The sequence below is a fragment of the Aquarana catesbeiana genome, linkage group LG08, assembly GCF_042186555.1.
Source record: "Aquarana catesbeiana isolate 2022-GZ linkage group LG08, ASM4218655v1, whole genome shotgun sequence".
Taxonomy (NCBI): Eukaryota; Metazoa; Chordata; class Amphibia; order Anura; family Ranidae; genus Aquarana; species Aquarana catesbeiana.
The window spans coordinates 47,037,775-47,059,868 of NC_133331.1; the positions used below are offsets into that span (position 1 = coordinate 47,037,775).

The 22,094-nt window shown below is 47.5% G+C and overlaps 1 protein-coding gene across 1 annotated transcript in view; it reads left to right on the forward strand.

Moving 5' to 3' along the window:
• The first annotated feature begins 8,025 nt into the window (after nucleotides 1-8,025).
• The window catches only part of PDZD8 (PDZ domain containing 8), a 67,263-nt gene continuing 53,194 nt past the window's right edge, over nucleotides 8,026-22,094 (forward strand). The window contains exons 1-2 of the mRNA XM_073595791.1: nucleotides 8,026-8,799; nucleotides 19,445-19,570. Of these exons, the coding sequence (XP_073451892.1) occupies nucleotides 8,096-8,799; nucleotides 19,445-19,570 (830 nt within the window). The 5' untranslated portion in view covers nucleotides 8,026-8,095. The remainder of the gene's footprint in view (nucleotides 8,800-19,444; nucleotides 19,571-22,094) is intronic.

The following is a 22,094-nucleotide window of genomic DNA, read 5'->3' on the forward strand; positions in this document are numbered from 1 at the left end:
AAAAGCCGATACTTTGTACAAACAATCCGCGGATGTGCTGAGCGCTGCGTCACTGTGTAAACTCGCCCTGAGACTTGCAGCCAAAGTACACAGAACAGGCTGGAAATGTGTGTGGAAGTCCTCTGTCCTTCCAATGGCAGACAGGGAATCTCCCCGCAGCGCGGGTGTGGGGCGTGGGGGGGCAATTTACATTTTATGAGGGATTAATAGATCCGTCCCAGCAGGCTTCCAGCAAATAAAGACCGTTAAAAGGAAAGGATCGGCGCTCACCGGGGCCCACGGCTGGGAAAGACGCAAGAAAATCACATGTATGATGAGCAGCAGCTCACGTGGATCCCAAGGGCCTAAAATAAATGTAAACAAACTAGATGAGTTTAGCCTGCTCTGTGCACCATATGACACAGGCAATTGTATTTTTCTAATAAAACCCTTCATTTCACTTTTTTGTCATCCTTTTTTCCAGCTTCGCGTTGTTGATCCCATGCAGCTTCTTTGCAGCCACTTCCTGTCTATATGCGTTACAGTTATAGGCCTGGACAAGAGGTGGGCAGGAGGAACGGCTGCCCCGGGTACTGTGGTATCATGCATACCTCCCAACTTTTAGAGATGGGAATGAGGGACACCTATCAGCAAAAGTATGCAGGCATAGGACACACCCCTTGCCACGCCCCCTTAAAGGAGAAGTGCACAAAAAAAAAAAAAGATTGGTTCAACCCAAAAGTGCTTTTTTACCACTACTCTTCCTTTATATTGGCTTTTGGAATTTACAAATGCAGCAATTTAGAAATCAGATGAAAGGTTTAGGGCTGGAAAACGCTATTTGATAGGTAAAAAGTGCATTTTTTATAGATCTATATAGATCAGACCAAAATGAGGGACACATGAGGAGGAATGAGCAGAAAAATGGGGAAAGGAGGGAAATTGGGACTTTAAATGAGGCAGAGACCAGGTATGGTCTCATGCCTCCATCCCTAATTATATGACCAAAATAAAAGGGGGCAAGGCGGGACTTTGGGTGAAGCACGTAGTCACAAGTGAAGGGTCAAGACAAGGTACTTTTAATACATACCATACAAATACATACAAATAAATAATGTCACGATATAATTAATTTATATACAAAAAAGGAACATGATAATACATGACAGTGGAAAGGGATTGAGCCTACACAACCTGAGAACTTCCTATTGTATCAGAATTATTTAAAACTCATGAATATATACATATAAATAATACAGAGGACATGGTCGGTTAAACATTGCATATGCAGAGGCTCTACGCGTTTTGTGAAGTATTTATATCCACTCTTCAGGAGCAGCAATGTAAATATCTAAAATAAAGCATATAGGATCTGTATCACTGTCTTAGAAAAAAGAAAAAGGAAGAAAGCAAATACCAAAAGGGTGTAGATAGAGAATACACCCTTATCAAGAAAATACTCACAACCACCATGTGACAGTGCAACACTGAGAGCTGGAGACTCCCCTTAAGGCTTTCTTTTCCGGCCCCCACATGACCACACCAGGGGAGGACAGTTATCCATGGAGTGTTGGTCCCTGAAGCACAGTTGTAAGCAGGGGCGTTGCTAGGGGGTGGCTTTTGGGGCTATAGCCCTGAATCTGGGGCCAATAGCCCCGAGTCTCTTCAGGAGTCCCCAAAGGGGAGGGGAGGCTCTCTGGGGACCCTTATGTAAGTGGGGGGCTCTCTGGGGACCCTGATGCAAGGGAGAGGCTCTCTGGGGACCCTGATTTTAAGGCAGAGGCTCTCTAAGGACCCAGATCTAAGGGAGAGGCTCTCAGGGGACCCTAATGTAAGGGGGGCTCTCTGGGAACCCTGATGTAAATGGGGGGCCCTCTGGGTACCCTGATGAAAGGGGGAGGCTCTCTGAGGACTCCGATGTAAGGAGGAGGCTCTCTAGGGACCCTGATGTAAGGGGGGCTCTCTGGGGAACCTGATGTAAGGGGGGACTCTCTGGGGACCCTGATGTAAGTGGGGGGCTCTCTAGGGATATATATACACACACACACGTATATTACTGTATATACATATGTATGCTCGCCCAAGCTTATGACTTTCTTTACTATGCTGCTATGGGCTCTAGCCCCAGATCTTTTGTAGACCTAGCAACGCCCCTGGTTGTAAGTAATGACTAGAAACGTCTTGAGGGACTTCTTTAGAGAGGGTCAATATATATGATTAGCATTATGCCAAATACTCTGTGCTTGAAAGATAACAACAACATAGAATTGTGATCGTAAGACTGTTTAAGTTACCTGGTAGTTGGCCTTATATGGTGTAAAATATAGAATGTATAGTAATGACGTCAGGGAGGACCAACAAGATGGATAGTCTGCTCCGAGTGAGACATATAGGGGCCCCTGCACCAAAAACACTCCCAAACGTCACGTAAGGCGTGCTCAGTGAGGGGAGGGGGCGCCAACACCAGAATGAGGGTCTGTCCGAGGTTTGGCGCCAAAAATGAATGAGGGACAGAGGGACATTGCTCTAAATCGGGGACAGTCCCTCGAAATCAGGGACAGTTGGGAGCTATGCATCATGTGAGGGGGGGAGGGGGGGTTGTGTTGGAAGGGGGAATTTGGGGGTGGCCTGGGGTAAGCATTGTTCTAGGAGGGAAAATCTGGGAGGGGGGTGCCAAGAGTGGTGATTTAGATGGATGGGGGGGGGGAATTTGTGCTTGAAGAACTCAAATTTGGGGGCAATTTGAGCTGGGGGGGGGATTTGAAGTGGGTGGGGTTGTGTACTAGGCATTGATATTTTAGAAGATTTGTACTGGGAGGTGATTTATGCTTAGGGGGGAAGCATGCAGATGAGTGCTCAGTGATTTTGTGGGGGGATTTTTGCTGACACATAATGCTCATACATCTTGGGGGGGGGGAGCAGTTTGGCATGTTCTCCCTGGGCTCTAGATGACCTTGTCCTAGCACTGCTTCTCATGCCCCGTACAGAAATGCGGGTTAGAAATCAGCTGAACTCTCACGATTTCAAACCGGCAATGCAGTCCGACTTTGGGGGGGGGGGGGGGGGGCGATTTGACAGACATCTCTGCGGGTTCCTGCACAGATGTCTATATAAATCACCCCCGAAGTCACCAAAAGTAGTACAGGAACTAGTTTTGGGAATCGATGCGGCGCCGCACCTTTCAGGCAATAGCCGCCGATTTTGGATGCGATTTGACATGACAAATCGCATGCCAAATTGGCCCAATGTGAAAATGGGCTTAAACCTGGAAGCTGATTGGTAACCCTGCACAGCTGCACCAGAGTTTGCACTCCCCAGTTTTCATCCCAAATCTCCCCTATTACTTATGAACATTGCTCAGTCACAAAATAGAGAGATACAAGTAATATTTCATTCAAGATATATAAAGAACAAGAATTGCGCTAGGTGCTCAAAAAGTGTGTATATGAAAAATAATTAATGATGAAGCAACCGTGAAGGCGGTCCTGCTGCTGGACACTATAACCCCAATACGAGGGCACAAGAAATAAGCATGAAGAGAGCAGTGCAGAGCTGGACAAATATCATAAGTGAAAAGTATTGTGAAAAATAGTGTTAAAATATAAAAATAAACAACAATAATAAATGACAACTAATGATGATGACTAATGAAAAAAACATTCAATCAAAAGTCCATAAGTGATAAAAAAGCAAGTGCAGTGAATACAAAATATGGTGAAAAAAAAGTTCTGAAGTATAATGTGAGTGAAGTCCAAAGGTTATTCCATGCGGAGTTAAAGTCCAACTCCAGGAAGGCTGTACCTGCACTGCAAGGGTTAATCTTTCATTTATGTCTAGAGGACACAGAAAAGCAGATTTACTTACCTGATCCTCCGGCTCCTCCGCGCTGCTGCACCGCTCCCCGCAGCATCCTCTCCCCCATGCTCCAATGGTCTAGGTCCTGACATCATCAAGACCTGAGTAGGATCCATAGCTCTGCATGGGATATGAGGGCACAGAGGGACAGTCCACTGCAGAAGCATGGGGGGAGCGCCATCTGCTGGGGGAGTGCAGGATCAGGTAAGTAAAGGCACTTCTTCCCCCACACAAAACCAGCAGCTAAGCCTTCCAGTTCAGTTGCACCTCCACTGCAAGGAATAATTTTCCCCTTCTGAAAGTGGTTATAGACCCTCCATATACCCAGTGTAGTGACTGGCCTCAGGTAATACACGGAGAAGAAACAAATCCTCCTACAGAAGTTGTACCTGTTTATCTGCGGCCCTCTCTTCTCTACAACCATTCAAAGTCCAGAATTTATAATGCTTGTCTGGAGCATTTTTGGCAGCAAATTTTCATTTAGTTTTAGTCTTAGTTTTAGGCCAAAAATGGCATTTTAGTTTTAGTCCCATTTTAGTCTTCTGCAATTGTTTTACTTTTAGTCGTATTTAATCGACTAAATCTCCAGTGCATTTTAGTCGACTAAAACTCATTTTGGTCGTCTAAAATCTAATGGGTGTAATTAAATTGTAATGCATTAGTTAACCTTTCTCTACAATTTCCAAACTCATTATATACTGCTGGAGTGAAAAATCGAATATGTTATTATTTAAGGTATTGAGGTATGAACATGCACTACAGACCAGTGTTCATTTTGAAGTCACATTTCAATTTAGTTTTAGTCTTAGTCTTTTGACTAAAATGGCACTTTAGTTTTAGTCGTATTTTAGTCATCTCAGTTGTTTTAGTTTTAGTTGTATTTTAGTCACCTCAGTTGTATTGTAGTCGACTAAAATAGTAATTTAGTGTACTAAAATGTTTTAGTTGTTTTAGGCAATGAAATTAACACTGGTCTGAAGGCGGAGAGCTGAAGTTACACTGCAGAGCTCAGTGAGGAGAGCTCTGAGAGCTGATTGGAGAGAAGGGACCCCCCCCCCCCCTACACACAGCACACAGGATCAGATCTGAGTCTGCCCATGAGCTGGAGATGCCTCACCCGTCACCATTTTTTTCTTGGTGTCAGGAAAAGAAGTGACTGAGGCTGGGTTCACACTGATGCGAATTAGATGCGGCTTTTCCCGCATCCAATTCACATGAGAGAGGAGTGTGACCGGCTTGTCCGGCTCTCGATGGATCCGGTTCACACACCTCCGGGGCGGCTGCCGTCCGCATTGGAAAAGGGTCCTGTGCGTCTTTGGCTCCGTTTCAGGTGTGAATTCAGGCAAATATTTGATTCTGAATCGGTGAACGGGGGACGCACCCATGCTGTGCCCCGCAGCCACATCAGTGTGAACCCAGCCTTGTGCAGATAGCAAAGGAACGAAGCAGCAGACAGAAATGACACTTAGTGCTCTGGAGTGAGAAAAGTACACACTATAGAGGGATATGCTTTGTTCATATTTCATGTCTGAGGTTTACAGCCAGTTTAACCGGTTCAATACCGGGCATTTTCACCCCCTTCCTTCCCAGACCAATTTTTAGCTTTCAGCGCTGTCGCACTTTAAACGACAATTGCGCGGTTGTGCGACGTTGTACCCAAACAAAATTGACGTCCTTTTTTTCCCACAAATAGAGCTTTCTTTTGGTGGTATTTGATCACCTCTGCGGTTTTTATTTTTTGCACTATAAACAAAAGAAGAGCGACAATTTTGAAAAAAACAAAATATTATTTACTTTTTGCTATAATAAATATCCCAATTTTTTTTTGAAAAACTAATTTTTTCCTCATTTTAGGCCGATACGTATTCTTCTACATATTTTTGGTAAAAAAAAAATCGCAATAAGCGTATATTGATTGGTTTGCGCAAAAGTTATAGCGTCTACAAAATACGGGATAGATTTATGGCATTTTAAAAAAAAAATTATTTATTTATTTTTTTTACTAGTAATTGCGGCGATCGAGCGGGTCCCGAGCAACGCGCCGTGCCCCCTAGACAGCCGGGAAGCCCAGGCCGTCATATGACGTCCACCCAGGATGGGAGATCCCATCTGTGGACGTCATTTTACTATGGTCGGGTAGTGAAGTGGTTAAAGATGTGAGCCTCTATGTGCATATGGTGTCGGTCTAAGCAAACTGACTGCGCATTCTGAATGGTCCCTGCTGTCTTTTAGGACCTGCGGGTCTCCCAGAAGACAGCGGGGGAGGGGGCAGACATGGCGTAGTTTGCGGTGAATACTGCGGCGATCTTTTGCCAGAACTGGGAGCAAATCCCCGTATTAGACAGCTATCTGCTCCTCCCTGAAAGGTGCCAAATGTGACACCGGAGGGGGGAGGGGGAGCGGATCAGCGGAAGTTCCATTTTTGGGTGCGACTCCACTTTACCCTGAAGGGAGGGTATTATTTCCAGAGGTGGGGGGTGGAAGTGGGTGAGTATAGTCAGGAGGGGGGAATGTTACCTGGAGGGGGTGTTGCAGGGAAATAAGTATCACCTGTAGGGAGGGTACATATAATGGGGAGGGGTATTATTGGAGGAGTATTAAGCGGGGTAGGGGACTTGGACCCCCCCCCCACCCATTGCAGTCTGTAGATGGGATTCCCCGGTGAACACATCCTGGGATCCCCTCTGTCTCAGTCGCAGACCCCACTGTTTTTTTCGGTCACCTGGGTCCCATTGGGGGGGGGGGGATTTCTGTCGCTTCCTGTGCCAGAGACACAACAGGAAGTGAGGGGAAATCCCTTCCTGGTGTCACCAGAACAACTCTTCCCTCTGTTCCTCTTCTGGTGACATGTTAGACTTCCCATCACTTTCTGTTTTGATGACACCAGGACAGATAAAGGAGTGAATCTCCCCAGCGGAGACACAGGCATCAAAGGCAAATATGCAGCAAGGAGCAGCATAGATGCAAACAAGGAAAGAGATGGACTTTATATGAAGCTCATGGTGACAAAATGAATGGAGTGGTGGAAAGATAATATCCTATAACCAACCTCTGATTGGATGGCTGTGGGGGAGAGGGCGGGTCAGTTACCATGGACACAGCTCCAAGGAGGGATACGTCGCCTCCTGTTCACCCCGCCCCTCCAGGTTGAGGCCGCGCCCTCTCATTCACGCCCCTCAGGCTCTCCCGGTCGGACACGCGCAGCGCGCGCACCACTGCTGCTTCTGGCGTCTCCATGGCAGCACGTTCTTGACGTCTGTTGCTCAGCCCGCCCCGACCGATGACTCAGAAATCCAACCCGGGGCGTAAAATCGTCACGGGGGTCACCCCGCCGGTGTTTCGTCAGATTTGGCGACCCGTCAGAATGTGTAACGGAAGGGACGTTTCGTCGCCGCCATCTTGCTACACCCCGCACTCCTCCATACTAAGGATACACTGAGAAGGAGGAAAGCGGACATCTTGTTACACCCTCCGGAGTTTTGCTTTTTACAATTATTTTTATTGGTAAACTGAGGTTATATAGTTAAATACAGTACTTATAACTCCGTATGAATGTTTAGATGTTGAATTTTAAAAAAAGCGAACTTCTGTTAGATTAGCAAACCTGTGAGATAAGCAAGCTTGCCGCTGCTTTTAAAATTCAACATCTTACCAGTCAGACGGAGTTCTAAGTAGTGTATTTCACTATATAACTTCAGTTTACTGTTAAAAATAAGTGCAAAATGCAAACTCTGGTGGGTGTAACAAGATGTCCGCTTTCCCCCTTCTCAGTGTATCCTTACTATGTAGGAGTGCGGGGTGTAGCAAGATGGCGGCACGGAACGTCACTTCCGTTATACATTCTGACGGGTCGCCTAATCTGACGAAACACCTGTTCCACCAATCAGCCCCGCCTCTCTAATATGCCGGCCAATGATAGGCCTAAAGGTTAAGTCAGCTGATGCACAGTCTCCGCCCTCTCTGTATGCGTTCCGGTGACAGCTCGTAGGATGAGTCAGCTGACCTCTGGGTCCTCGGCCTCCCCTCCAGTGACCTTCCAGGAAACGGGTCATGTGACATCCTACGCCCCACCCTTCTTTTGACAGGGAAGTCAACTGAGCTTCGTTACTCCGCCCTCTCGAGCTCTCATCCAGTAAGAATTCAGTGTGGGAGTCATGTGACTTCCCTCCTGCGGCCGTACAGAGTGGGTGTATGGGTCATGTGATCGGACCGGCTCCTCCCCAGGCGTACAGTGTGGGCGGGGCCGCAGTGTCGGGCCGGGATGGTGCTGGCTCTGGTGTTGGCCGCTCTGGCCGGCTGCCTGCTGACGGTACTTGTGCTGCTGTCAGTGTACCGGCGGCCGGCCTGGGCCCCTCCCCCATCCTCTGAGCCTCCATTGAGGGACGATGTGTCCGGCCAGGCCGGGGCGGAGAGCTGCCACTTCCTCAATGCAATCTTCCTCTTTCTATTCCGGGAGCTCCGTGACACGGCCGAGCTGCGCCGCTGGATGCTCCGCAAGATCCGGGTGGAGCTGGAAGAACTGCTGCTGTCCCGTACAGCTGGCCGCCTGCTGGAGGGGCTCAGTGTCCGCGAACTCAGCCTGGGGGAGGCGGTGCCTGAGGTCAGTGGGATCCGCCTACTCTCTCCGGGACCCTCCCCTGCGGAATCCCTTCCCCCGGAGCTCAGCTTTGAGCTGGAGCTGGACTATTCCGGAGGCTTCCGCTTGGCCATCGATGTGGAGCTACTGTTCGGGAAAAACGCCTTCCTGGCCGTCCGGCTGGCCCGTCTGCAGGGCCGAGTCCGCCTGGTGCTCAGCCGCCTGCCCTTCAGCCATTGGTCAGTCTGCTTCCTGGAGGAGCCGCTCATCGACTTCCAGGTCCACAGCCAGTTCGAGGGCCGACCCATGCCGCAGCTCACCTCCATCATCATCACTCAGCTAAAGAGGGTGATCCGCAAGAAGCACACACTCCCCAACTACAAGATCAGGTATGGCTGACCCCGGTACTACTGCCCCCCCATCTAGAGTACTAATACCCCCCCTAGAGTCCCCTCCCCAACTACAAGATCAGGTATGACTGACCCCGGCACTACCGCCCCCCATCTAGAGTACTAATACCCCCCCCCGGTCACCTCCCCAACTACAAGATCAGGTATGGCTGACCCCGGTACTACTGCCCCCCCATCTAGAGTACTAATACCCCCCCCCGGTCACCTCCCCAACTACAAGATCAGGTATGACTGATCCCGGCACTACCACCCCCCATCTAGAGTACTAATACCCCCCCCCCAGAGTCCCCTCCCCAACTACAAGATCAGGTATGACTGACCCCGGCACTACCGCCCCCCATCTGGTGTACCAATACTCCCCCTCCCGCTCCAGGGTCACCTCCCCAACTACAAGATCAGGTATGGCTGGTCCCGGCACTACTGCCCCCCATCTGGTGTACTAATACCCCCCCAGGGCCATCTCCCCAACTACAAGATCAGGTATGGCTTAAACCCCGGCACTACCACCCCCATCTGATGTACTTATTACCCCCCCCCCCCCAAAGTCACATCCCCAACTACAAGATCAGATATGGCTGACCCCAGCACTACCCAACCTCATCTAGTGTTCTGATACCCCTTCCCCCTCCTAGGGTCACCTCCCTAAATACAAAATCAGGTACAGCTGAAACCCTGGCTCTACCAGCCCCATCCAATATACCAGTACCCCTAACCAGTTCACCATCCCCCAACTACAAGATCAGGTATGGATGATCCCAGCACTACAACACCATCTGGTGTACTAATACCCCTTACCTCTAGGATCACCTTTCTCTACTACAGGATCAGGTATGGCCAAAACCCCGGTGTTCCTGTCATATCTAGTGTACTGTCAACCCCCTGCCCCCAGTCTCCTTCCCCAAATACAAGTTCAGGTATGGCTGACAATGACACTACCACCCCCATCTAGTGTACCAATTGCCCATCAGGGTCACCTTCCCTGACTACAAGATTAGGTACAGCTGGAACTTGTCAATACCCCACAAAGGTTTTTTTCTCCAACTACAGGACCAGGAATGGCCAGAACACTTCCACCTGCATCTGGTGTACCAATATCCCATCCAGGTCTGGTCACCTTCCCCAGCTATGAGATTAGGTACAGCTGAAACCTGCTAGCCCCATCTGGTGTACAAATACACCTGATCAGTTCTCCTTCCCCCTGATTACAATATCTGGAATGTCCCGAACCTTGGCATTTTTACTTCCATCACAGTAGGAACCTTGCACACTCATTTGGTGCACTGATACCCTTAATCAATGCACCTTCCCCAATCACAAGATCAGGTTTGGCCCAGACCTTGTCACTGCCATTCCCATTAAATGAACTGCTACCCCTACCTGGTGACTGTGATCCTTCCCTTGGTCTCCTACAAGATCGGGTACAGTGCCAGGCTCTTCCCTGACTAATTCACCTTCCCAAACCCTTGTACTGCTACTATATCTACGCCCAGTCTATTGCCACCCATCTTCAGTGGTCACTACACCTGTACAGGGCACACAGGTTTTGTGGGAACTCCTGCAGCCCCCCTCCTACTTCAGGCTTGCAACTACCCTTTGTTACCCCTTTTTGAGTCACTGACAGGAAAACTCTTCTCCCGAGATCAGTCAAACTCCAGGTGTCACAAAGTAAAGGTGATTTATTCAAAATGTACCAGTACATATAGGGTGATCCTTACATGTCAAAGGACAAAGCAGAACTCGCACACAGTGGAATGTACAGCCCCCTCCTAATACTTGGAATATACAGCTATGATGCTTCTATTGGCTGAGAAAACGCTGATAGCTCCTGGTACATTGTAGTACATACTTTATTGCTAATCAGCGCCTCTCTTACAATCTGTTACCATACATGGCAAAGTGTTAGTTGAAAACAAAAGACACAGCAAGTTAACCACTTCAATACCGGGCACTTAGACACCCTCCTGCCCAGACCAAGTTTCAATTTTCAGCGCTGTCGCAGTTTGAATGACAATTGTGCGATCATACAACACTGTACCCAAACTAAATTTTTATCATTTTGTTCCCACAAATAGAGCTTTCTTTTGGTGGTATTTGATCACCTCTGCGGTTTTTATTTTTTGCTAAACAAATAAAAAAAGACCGAAAATTTTGAAAAAAAAAAAAAAGTTTTGCTTTTGTTTCTGTTAAAAAAAATTGTAAATAAGTAAGTTTTCTCTTTCACTGATGGGCACTGATAAGGCGGCACTGACAGGCACTGATACGGCGGCACCGATGAGGTGGCACCAATGAGCGGGCACTGATGATGGGCACTGATATGCGGCACTGATGGGCACTGGTAGGCGGCACTGATGGGTGGCATTCATATGCAGCACTGATGGGCATTGATAGGCGGCACTGATGGGTGGCACTGGTTGGCACTGATAGGCAAAACACTGATGGGCAATGAAAGGCGGCACTGCTGGGCACTGATAGGGTGGCGCTGATAGGCGGCACTAATGGGCGGCACTGCTGGGCACTGATAGGCGGCACTGATGGGCACTGATACACGGCACTGATATGAGGCACTGATGGGCATCCCTGGTGGCACTGGCAGTGGTAGGCATTGAAGTGGGTGCTGATTGGCAGCTGCCTGGGCACAGATTGGCAGCTTCCTGGGCACACAGTGGCATTTCCCTGGGGGTCTAGGGGCATACCTGGTGGTCCAGTGTTGATGGCTTCCCTGGTGGTCCTGGGTAGGATCCAAGGGGGGGCTGTGCTGATAAACAATCAGCACCGACCCCCCCCCCCTGTCAGGAGAGCAGCAGATCAGCTCTCCTCTACCGCGTCTGTCAGACGCGAGTGAGGAAAAGCCGATCACCGGCTCTTTCTATTTACATTGTGATCAGCCGTGATTGGACACGGCTGATCACGCGGTAAAGAGTCTCCGTCAGAGACTCTTTACCTAGATCGGTGTTGCAGGGTGTCAGACTGACACCCCGCAACAACGATCGCCGCGATGCGCGCAGCGGCTCGATATTCCTGATCACGTCATATGACGTCCGGTCAGGAATATCAAACCACTTTGCCGCCGTCATTTGGTAATAGGGCGGGTGGCAAGTGGTTAATACAACATGTGCTCAGAAGCCATCTGAAAAATCAGTCTCCAGGTTTAAATACAGTAGTCACACAATAAACATTTAAAACTTTTCTAACAGTCACCTTCCCCAGCTACAAATCAGGGATGACCAGAGCCCTGGAGTGGCTACCCCCCCTATCCGGCGTCGCTTTCTCCAACCACAAGAGTGGGTGCGATCATAACCCCAACACTGCCGGCCTATCCCATGTACTGATAACCCTAACCAGTTCACCTTCCCCAATTACAAGTTCTGGTATGGCCCAAACCTGGGCACTGCTACCCCAATCCAGTTCTGTGACAACCAACCCATTCCCTTTCCCTGGAAGAGAAGAAAAGATTGGTCGCACACTTGAATCCAAAAGATGCTGTAGAAATTTCTTTATCGTCATGAGCCAGACAAAATTGCAATGATGATCAGTTGACGCGTTTCACATGAAAGGAACCATGCTTGTTCAAGCACGGTTCCTTTCGTGTGAAACGCGTCAACTGATCATCATTGCAATTTTGTCTGGCTCATGACGATAAAGAAATTTCTACAGCATCTTTTGGATTCAAGTGTGCGACCAATCTTTTCTTCAATTCTTGATATTGCCTACGGTGATGAGCCGGGATTAGCACCTTGGACCAGGTGTGTCCATTTTTTGCCTGAACCCTTGTTCTGTTTCCATTCCATTTCCCTAACTACAAGATCGGGTACAGAGCCCCCCTTGACCAGTTCAACCTCCTGAACTGATGTACTGCTAAGGCTGGTCATACATTACGAAATTTTCAAAATCACTCAATTCCTCCATCAACACAGCCAGTTGATGGGGGGGGGGGGGGGATTCTTTCCCACTGCGTTATTGTATTCTGACAGCGTGAGGTTTCCCTGCCATCAGAATACAATGATCACTGCTGTTGGCTATAGTCAGTGATTGTGCCAAAAACCCAACAGGCTGGTTGTACTTAAGTCAATAATTAGATCGACTTCAGTACAACCAGGCTGCCCCCTAGATAGATTGAAATTTGGACAGTTCCTATTGAACCTGCTGAATTTTGATTTGTCTATGGCTGACTTAAATGTCTCCAGGTACCACTGGAATCCCAGCACTAGATCACCAACTACAAGATCAGGTACTGCCAGAACCCCCCAGCACTGGCCAGTTCCAACCCCCCCCCCCACATCCTTTCCCCTTGCTGACAGGTGTTCTGCTACCCTTATCTGGGTAATTTTTTTTCCAACCACATGATCTGGTATGGCAATAACCCTGGTGCTTGCCATACTATTCAGAGTGCCACTACATCTATCAGAAATCTAGGACCCCTACCCTGGTCCCCTTCCACAGCTGCAAGATCAGGTATGAGCAAAACCCTGGCACTGCTATTTACATCAGGTATATCGGTACTCCTAATCTCTTCACCTTCCTGAATCCTAGTACTACTATCCCTGTTTGGCCTACTGCTACCATTCTGTGTTGACCACCACCCCTCTCCAGGTCACCTTTTACGACCAAAAAATTAGGTAGGCCAAAACCCCTGCACTTCCTTCTGGGGTGCCGTTAACCCTATCTGGTGTACAATTACCTTTTCCTGAGTCACCTCCCCCAACAACAGGATCCGGTATGATCAGAACCTCGGAGCAGATACCCCTACCTGGTGTACCACTATCCCTATTTAGTGACCATTACCCCAGTCATCTTTTCAACCTAAAAGATCAGGCTTGGTCAGAACCCTTTGGAGCTGCCACCACTGTCCTAGTGTACTGCTACCTTTAACCAGTTTACCCTCTCCATGTGCAAAATAAGGTAAAGCTACAAACTCCAGTACCCCAAACCAGTATGCCACTTCCCCTATCCAATGTACAAAATGGCATTGTTCACTGACCTGTCGGAGGAGATCTCCAAACAATTATTATCTTTCTTTCTTTATTTTCTTTTTCTTTTTCTTTTCTTTAATTTTTTTCTTTCTTTCTCTCTTCTTTCTTTCTCTCTTTCTCTTTCTTTCTTCTTTCTCTCCTTTCTCTTTCTTTCTTTTTTTCTTTTTTCTTTTTCTTTTTCTTTTTCTTTTTCTTTTTCTTTTCTTTCTTTTTCTTTTTTCACTCTCCTTTTTTTTTCTTTTTCTTTTCTTTCTATTTCTCTCTTTCTTGATGCTAATGGGGGACCATAAAACCTCACTTATCTTAATACCCACTCAGGAGCGAGGTATTGTGCCTTGAGGAACTGAGAATAATGCTCATCATTATCATTTCCTTGGTATAAAAAATGTAGCGCTAAAATAAATAAAGTGGGGCCAAAAAACATATATAAGAACAAATATAGTCGGATGCCAGTGACACCGAATCAAACAGGCTTAGAGATCGAGATGGATGGCTCTTCGGTGTCACTGGCATCCGAATCCATCTGCTCTGGTAAGAGTGTTTTAACCTCTTTTCACTTCAAGATTTTCGTGTTGATGAATTACGCATCGGAAGATTTCTTCATTGTACTGGATTTCACACTTATTTCACTGTGGGACTTTATTACATTTATATGTTGTTTACATCCACATCACAGTGGGTCATCATCCACAAGTCACTGAACTATATTTGTTCTAATATATGTTTTTTGGCCCCACTTTATTTTAGCGCTACATTTTTTATACCATCTTATTTTAATATTTGTCACATTCTTGTGTAGCAGCTCTTTGTTTTTTCACTGGGTTAGCGCAGTTATATCACTATTTATATTTGATTATCATTTCCTTACCTCTTCATGTAGCTGAGCTATGTTTGAGCTACAGTTTATTGTAATAACAGTCTATAATTATACTTCTATTTTGACTTCTGCAATGGGGTGATTACACTTTTCAAGCCTAATGTCTCTGGTAAACTGATGCTCTATTTGCTTGGCAGGCTAGATACTCTTGATTTGCATGTATTTTGACTATTATAATCGGACCCTCGATCTTATCTGAGGGCAACGCTGTATCCTGGCCTAGGCCGACAAGGCCCAGGGCAGCACTTTGCAGGGGAGCAGCACGCAAAGAGTCCCCGCTGGCTTGCGCTACATTGTTAATGTAGCGGCAGTCTTATGGGGCAGACTGGGCTGAGAGGCAAATTAGTCTAGTGCCCGCATAAAGCGGCCGCACTGCTTTCGGTATGTGGGCGGCTGGCATTCCGCAACTGTGGGTGGGGTGGGGGGGCATTGCCGCTTCTAATTTTGACTGTCCTCTCATCCTGGACCACAAACCTTCCTCGCTGTGGCATGTTTTCTGCTGCATGGTTATATCTTCGTAGTCCTCTCCATAAAATGATCAGAAATTTGTGCTTAAAGTAGAACTATAGGCAACACTTTTTTTTTTTTTTTGTTTTGGATAAAATAAGGGAGGGTTATAGCCCCTGTCAGTTTATTTTTTACCATCCCTGTCCCATTGCAGAGATTTCCCTTCACTTCCTGCCTCATAGCCAAACAGGAAGTGAGAGGAAATCTATGCAAATTAATGGAATCCATTGCCCGCCCCCCCAGAACTAGTGTCCCCACTCGAAAATTTCAGAGCGGGTCGTAAACAGCAAGGGGGGTGGCCTTGGCAGGAAGGGGTGGGTCATATTTAAATTAGGGGGTTAGTCAGGCCTAGGGCAGCACAAAACCTAAATACACTACTGTCTGAGGGTGCACCCACTTTTTGACATATATTGATACTGTTTATATTCTTGCATTATGTTAAATTTTGAAATAAAAATTATCGGGCTCAGATGGTAACAACAACCACAGTGTCTAAAGACAGAAAACACCATTATCTCAGGAGCACACTTAGTTTATGGCTGCTTAGACTAGACCAGTGTTTCTCAACCTTTTTACCTTGGAGGAACCTCGGGCAAAAAGTTTGAGATCTCAAGGAACCTCTGAAATAATGTTCACATCTACAGCTCACGGAACATGTATGATCAGCGAGCTGTTGATAACAAAAATTATTTGTAGAAATAGCATTAATTAAAAGAATAAATATTAAAACGGACCTATTTAATGTGGAACTTGTGCTTTCTTTTCCTGCAGAGCTGATCCATTCAGGGGACATTACATGGGGTAGAGCACATAACATGGGACAGGGGACATGACAGGAAACATTACAGAGCAAATTACATGGGGCAGGGGACATTAAATGGGGCAGGGCACATGACAGGGCACATGACAGGGGACATTACAGGGCACATTACATGGGGTAGGGGACATGACAGGGGACATTACATGGGACAGACTGTTGGGCACATTGTGGGGTGACACAACGGGCACACTTCAGTACTTGCTTTCTTCTTCTAGCTTCAGAGCTCATTTCGTATCTCCTCCAGTGGCTCACTGTTCCCCCCCGGCCCCTCCTCCTCCTATCCTGCCCACCCCAGATGATGTCATGTACAAGCACTCGGGAAGGACAGGAGGGGAGGAGGGGCCTGCGGGGAACAGCGCACTACAGCCAATAGGGTGCCAGCCGCTTCCCTGCCTATCTATGCCTGTCTGCGATCCTCCTGTCAGCTGCCTGCGACTTACAGTGGGATTGCCACAGAACCCCTGGGGACCTCTCGCGGAACCCTGGTTGAGAACCACTTTTTACCTTGGAGGAACCTCTGGCAAAAAGTTTGAGATCTCAAGGAACCTCTGAAATAATGTTCACATCTACGGCTCACGGAACATTGGTATGATCAGCAAGCTGTTGATAACAAAAATTATTTGTAGAAATAGCATTAATTAAAAGAATAAATATTAAAACGTACCTATTTAATGTGGAACTTGTGCTTTCTTTTCCTGCAGAGCTGATCCATTCAGGGGACATTACATGGGGTAGAGCACATAACATGGGACAGGGGACATTACATGGGGCAGAGCACATGACAAGGGGACATTACATGGGGCAGAGCACATGACAAGGGCACATTACATGGGGCAGAGCACATGACAAGGGGACATTACATGGGGCAGAGCACATGACAGGGGACATTGCATGGGGCAGGGCACATGACAGGGGACATTGCATGGGGCAGGGCACATGACAGGGGACATTGCATGGGGCAGGGCACATGACAGGGGACATTGCATGGGGCAGGGCACATGACAGGGGACATTGCATGGGGCAGGGCACATGACAGGGGACATTGCATGGGGCAGGGCACATGACAGGGGACATTGCATGGGGCAGAGCACATTACATGGGACAGGGCACATGACAGGGGACATTTCATGGGGCAGGGCACATGACAGGGCACATGACAGGGGACATTGCATGGGGCAGGGCACATGACAGGGGACATTGCATGGGGCAGGGCACATGACAGGGGACATTGCATGGGGCAGGGCACATTACATGGGGCAGGGCACATTACATGGGGTAGGGGACATGACAGGGGACATTACATGGGACAGACTGTTGGGCACATTGTGGGGTGACACAACGGGCACACTTCAGTACTTGCTTTCTTCTTCTGGCTTCAGAGCTCATTTCCTATCTCCTCCAGTGGCGCCCTGTTCCCCCTCGGCCCCTCCTCCTCCTATCCTGTCCACCCCAGATGATGTCACGTACAACCACTCGGGAAGGACAGGAGGGGAGGAGGGGCCAGCGGGGAACAGCGCACTACAGCCAATAGGGTGCCAGCCGCTTCCCTGCCTATCTCTGCCTGTGTCTGTGCGATCCTCCTGTCAGCTGCCTGCGACTTACAGTGGGATTGCCACGGAACCCCTGTTGACCTCTCGCGGAACCCCGGTTGAGAACCACTGGACCGGTATTAAAACATGTACATGGTCCGGTATAAAGACAGGACCATTGAACAGAGGGGAGAAGCAAAACACATTGGGGTTGATTTACTGAATTTGGAGAGTGCAAAATCTGGTGCCGCTCTGCATAGTAACCAATCTGCTTCTGTTTTTATTGAACAAGCTGAAGTTAGAACCTTATTGACTGCCATGTACAGCTGTACCAGATTTTTAGTGCTCCGATTTTAGTACATCTCCCTCATGGAGCAATATGTCAATCTGTGTGTAGCTGGAAATTGTACATGCCTGCGTCCTTCAAGTCCAGCAGGACTCTGAGACACGAGCTTGTACATCCAAAAGACCCAACACCCGGACACAAGCAAAGTAACTTGGTATATGTAGTAAAGTGTACTGAGAAATTCAAAGACCTGTACATTGGGGATGCCAAACAATCTATTAACAAAGGGATTGCTCAACACAGGAAGGTGGATCTATATTCTTCCTTCACAATTTAGAAAAAGGTAGGATTCTTTTGAGGGCAGAGAGGATACTGATTCACAAGAGGTACAAAAGAGGCCTTCTGGAGCCAGAGGTGGATCCAGAGTCTAATCTCGAGAGGGGCACTGCCAACATTTTTGCGGGCAATTTGTAGGGGAAATGGCTGGTGTTGGTGCTCCAATCATCCTGGCACCATGGTTAATATGGTGTCCGGATGATTGAAGCGTGTTATTTCTCAATAATATTTTCTCAAAAAAAAAAAAAACTCGATTCACAATTCGAATCGAGTTTCTTTTTTTTGATGGACACCGCACCGGTCCAGAGGAGCTGCCGGCAGGAGTTTTTAGGCGAGGCCACGGCTTCGGCCTAGTCCGCGGCGTCCAGCCTCGCGGACTAGGCTGAATCCGCGGCCTCGCCTAAAAACTCCTGCTGGCATGCTCCTCAGGACCGGCGCGGTGTCACCGCGCCAGTCCTGGTGAAAAAAAATCTAAAAAATTGATTTGCTGAAAATTTGAATCAATTTGACCTCTCAACTCGATTTAAGATTCAAATCGATTTTTCCCCAGCCCTATGTAATATACAATGAAATAGTTCAACTCCCCATAATGCAGAATCAGTGGGAGTCCTGTGCGTGTCGCTTTGCACCGTCGCCTGCCTTCAGATGGGGCTTGTCACTTGCTACTTTGCCTGTTATCAGATACAGATTGTCACTGCCAGTGACAATGTCCCTGTTGTCCCAGAGTGAGGCCTGCACAGTAATGGCAGTCTTCTTTTAGATGCAGAAATGCAGGGGGGGGCGGTGAGAGACAGTGGCGTCTCCAGCTTTCATATTTGGGGGGGCACATGGGGTGGGACAGGGACAAAAGTAGGGGGGCAACTATAAAATGTGTGTGTGTGTGAATATATTAGACACACACACACCAAAGTATTGGTGGTTGCAGCCAGGTGCAAAAGCTTTAGGCATCATACTCACTCAAAAAGACTTGAGGCTGTAGTTGGTACCAAAGGTGCTTCAACAAAGTATTGAGCAAAGGCTGTGAATACTTATTTATGTACATGGGATTTTTTATATTTAATACATTATAAAAGATTTCAAACAAACTTCTTTCGTGTTGTCATTATCAGGTATTGTTTGTAGAATTTTGAGGAAAATAATGAATTTAATTCTATTTGGAATAAGGCTGTAATATAACAAAATGTGGAAAAAGTGAAGTGCTGTGAATACTTTCTGGATGCACTGTACAGATCAGATTTATCTATAAAGTCTTGTTACCGTTTTGCCTGGACTACCTTCCTAATTTGCTTCTTCTGACAGGTACAAGCCGTTTTTCCCGTATCAGATACATCCAGTAACAGAGGAACCGGAGGAACGAACGCTGACGTTGCAGGATTTGGGGCTGGCAGAGGGGCGACTGAAGGTGTCAGTGATAGACTGCAGCAGGTAAGTGTCACTTTCTCCCATCACTGGTACATTCAATTACGTTCTTCCACTATTAAAGTGTTACTAAACCCAGGACCCTGCATTCACTATATCTGGTCTCCTACAGTACACAGAACATGGAAATGCAATTATTTTAGTAAATATAAACTGCTATATACTGATGATGAGAAAAGGTATTTAGCAGTTTATATGACCTATCAGTGTCTGGTTTAAGCTTGTAGGAGGAGTTTTTATTCTCTTCTGACTGTCCTATGAGGCTGCAGGACCCCTGATCCTCTGTCTGGACAGTGCTGATTGGCCCCTGTGCTGACCTAATGCACTCCTCAGAAAAGTAAAAAAAACTCTTGGGGACTGTGGAAGAAGGGGAGGATCAGAGAAGACAGGATCAAAGAGCCTTTTTACACAATGTGGAGGATTAACCCCTTAGGTTCCACAGTGAGTATAACAAGCATTCTTTACTGCATATACAGACTGATTTTACTGTTGTGGGTTTAGTAACACTTTAAGCACCCGTATTTTATCTGTGCTGTGAGAGGCGGTAGACCTACAAAATTGGTTACCTGTATACATGTTACTATGGCACTTGTAGGAGGTTAGGATGTGGGACAGTTGGGTAAGACGGGTACATCTCATCTGCTGAGTGGGAAAGAAGAAACTGGACAGGGCAGGTGACACAAGGGGCTGATCACCTGCTGGGTTCTATCCGAAGCTCAGAACCTGTCTGTTAGCGACACCTAACTGCCCCGCAGCCTAACTTCCTAACAGATTTATGTGGATTGGCTGGGGCTTAATATGAACCACACAACCTACTGTGGGGAAATCTCACCATTGTAGGAGGAGCTGAGACATAACTGTGGGAAATCCATTGTGGGAGGGGCAGAGACACAAACTACTGCAGGCAATCTCACCATTGTGGGAGGGGAAGAGCCCCAAACTACTGCAGGAGATCTCCTCAGTGTGGGAGGGGCAGAGACACAAACTAGTGCAGGAAATCTCCATTGTGGGAGGGGCAGAGACACAAACTACTGCAAAAATATCACCATTGTGGGAGGGGCAGAGACACAAACTACTGTGAGGGTACCTCCCTATTGTGGGAGGGGCACAGTCTTTACACTGGGGTTTCCAAAAGGTAAAAAGAATCCTTCAGTCCCGGGTGTTTTGGGTGGAGGTGGCAGATTTATGGTGCAGTAGGAGTTAAAACACTGTAGAGCACTGCCTGGCTGTAAACTCCTCAGCTGGTGAGTGTCAGGAGGTAACAGGATTAATATTGATTTTTGGCAGAGTGTTGCCATTCCCATAATGGCTCCTAATGTCATTACCGCCTTTTGTGTTTTTGTATCGGTTGCTTGGGGGGGATTTCACAATCCATTGTGCTAATAAGGCCTCTCTTATTCTTCAAACGGTGTCTGTTACCTGGTGCCACGTGCCGGCTACCATCTGCTCCCAGGCGGAGCGCGGGATCTCATTGTCCTGCATGTAGAGTCTGGTCTCCAGCGTTATTAAAATTTCATGGACAGCGTTTATAATTCACTCCCTGACCTCAGACAGAAGGGTGGCGTGCACCTACGATTTGATATGTGATATGATTTATGGCGTTCCGTCGTTCTGATGGAAACAAATCGCCTATCAATGTTTCTGACCCCCCCCCCTCCCTCCCACGACACCCTTTCATGATGTAGGCAGTAATGAGAAGGTGAGTTGGGTTGTACCACTTAGATTGTGATAAAGAAAATACACCGCTGTGCCGCAGACATGTGCACCACAGTCTCAGGAGGCGATACAAGGCTGCTTGCCTGAAGTCAGTTGCCTTATTACCTGAGAATCCGCCATGTAATTTTCCTGCAGACTGCAGTCGCATGACCTAGATGGCTATGGTCAGATTGGGGACTAATTGTTTTGAAGCCCCCACAGAAATTGACAGAGTGAATCCCGGTTCACACTGTTATGCCGCGTACACACGGCTGGACTTTCCGACGTAAAATGTGCGATCGGAGCTTGTTGTTGGAAATTCCGACCGTGTGTAGGCTCCATCGGAATTTCCGTCGCACAAAATTTGAGAGCTGGTTCTTAAATTTTCCGACAACAAAATCCGTTCACGCAAATTCCGATCGTGTGTACACAATTCCGACGCACAAGGTTCCCCGCATGCTCGGAATCAAGCAGAAGAGCCGCACTGGCTATTGAACTTCATTTTTTTGGCTCGTCGTATGTGTTGTACGTCACCGCGTTCTTGACGTTCGGAAATTCCGGCAACATTTTTGTGACCGTGTGTATGCAAGACAAGTTTGAGCCAACATCCGTCGGAAAAAAATCCATGGATTTTGTTGTTGGAATGTCCGATCAGTGTCCGATCGTGTGTACAGGGCATTACAGTGCGATTTCGATTCGTTTTTCAGTGCGATTCCTAAGCTCCGGTTCGCACTTGCATTTCTATGCAAATCAGGTGCGATGCAATTTGAGGCCATCATTTTGTATGGCTCAGATCGCACCGCATCTGCATGAAAGGGGTGCAGGCACCTTTTTT